General features: G+C 41.0%; 1 protein-coding gene across 1 annotated transcript; it reads left to right on the plus strand.

Moving 5' to 3' along the window:
• The first annotated feature begins 277 nt into the window (after positions 1-277).
• On the plus strand, positions 278-952 carry LOC126611393 (uncharacterized). Its single transcript, XM_050279698.1, has one exon. The coding sequence runs from the start codon at positions 278-280 to the stop codon at positions 950-952; it is 675 nt and encodes a 224-aa protein (XP_050135655.1).

Genomic DNA, 952 nt, shown 5'->3' on the forward strand with positions numbered 1-952 from the left:
AAAACTCCAAATGGACTTTTGTTAAAATGCTTAGGCTAAGAAGAATCAATGAGAGTGATAGCCGAAGTACATGAAGGAATCTGTGGAGCACATTAAGCTGGAACTAAGATGAGGTGGTTGCTAAAAAAGATATGGTTACTTTTGGCCCGACGTGGAGAAAGACTGCAAGGCCTATGCCCGAGGGTGTGAAGAATGTTAAAGGCATGGACATCTCCAACATGTGCCCTCAGTACCCTTGAACCCTATGGTCAAACCTTGGCCCTTCAGAGGATGGGCAATGGACTTCATCGAGAAAATCTTCCTAGCTTCTAGCAAGGGACACACATTCATAATTGTGGCTACAAATTACTTTACCAAATGGGTAAAAACTTCAGCTATGAAGACTATTACCTCAACTGCAGTCAAAAAGTTCATTGAAACCAAGATCTTACATAGATACAAGGTGCCCGAGACAATTGTTACAGACCGCATGCCATCTTTTATTTCCAAAGAAGTGGAGGAATTTGCAAGTAAGTTCAAGATAAAGATGATCCAATCTAGTCTTTACTACCCCCAATCAAATGGTCAAGCAGAGGCTAGCAACAAGATCTTGGTGAATATTATTAAAAGAATGGTGGCAGGAAGCCCAGAGAAACGGCATGAGAAGTTGGGAGACACTTTATGGGCCTATAGAACCTCCAAGAGGGCAAGAACTGGAACTACTCCTTATGCCCTAACTTTCGGGCAAGATGTTGTGCTTCCTATGGAGATTAATGTGAGTTCTATTAGGATCCAAAACCAGTTCGGGCTACATAGTGAAGAATACATTCAAGTTATGTGTCAAGGAGTTGAAGATCTAGATGTAGCCCGAATTAAAGCTTTAAATAAAATTCAAGAAGGGAAGAGAGTTGTTGCCCGAGCATACAACAAGAAAGTGAAATTGAAAACCTTCAAGGAAAGAGAATTAGTTTAG

This window comes from Malus sylvestris, chromosome 1 (assembly GCF_916048215.2).
Source record: "Malus sylvestris chromosome 1, drMalSylv7.2, whole genome shotgun sequence".
NCBI classification, from domain to species: domain Eukaryota; kingdom Viridiplantae; phylum Streptophyta; class Magnoliopsida; order Rosales; family Rosaceae; genus Malus; species Malus sylvestris.

Excerpts from the sequence above, each read along its gene's own strand:
- LOC126611393 (XM_050279698.1), top strand. The coding sequence starts at position 278 with ATGGACTTCATCGAGAAAATCTTCCTAGCTTCTAGCAAGGGACACACA.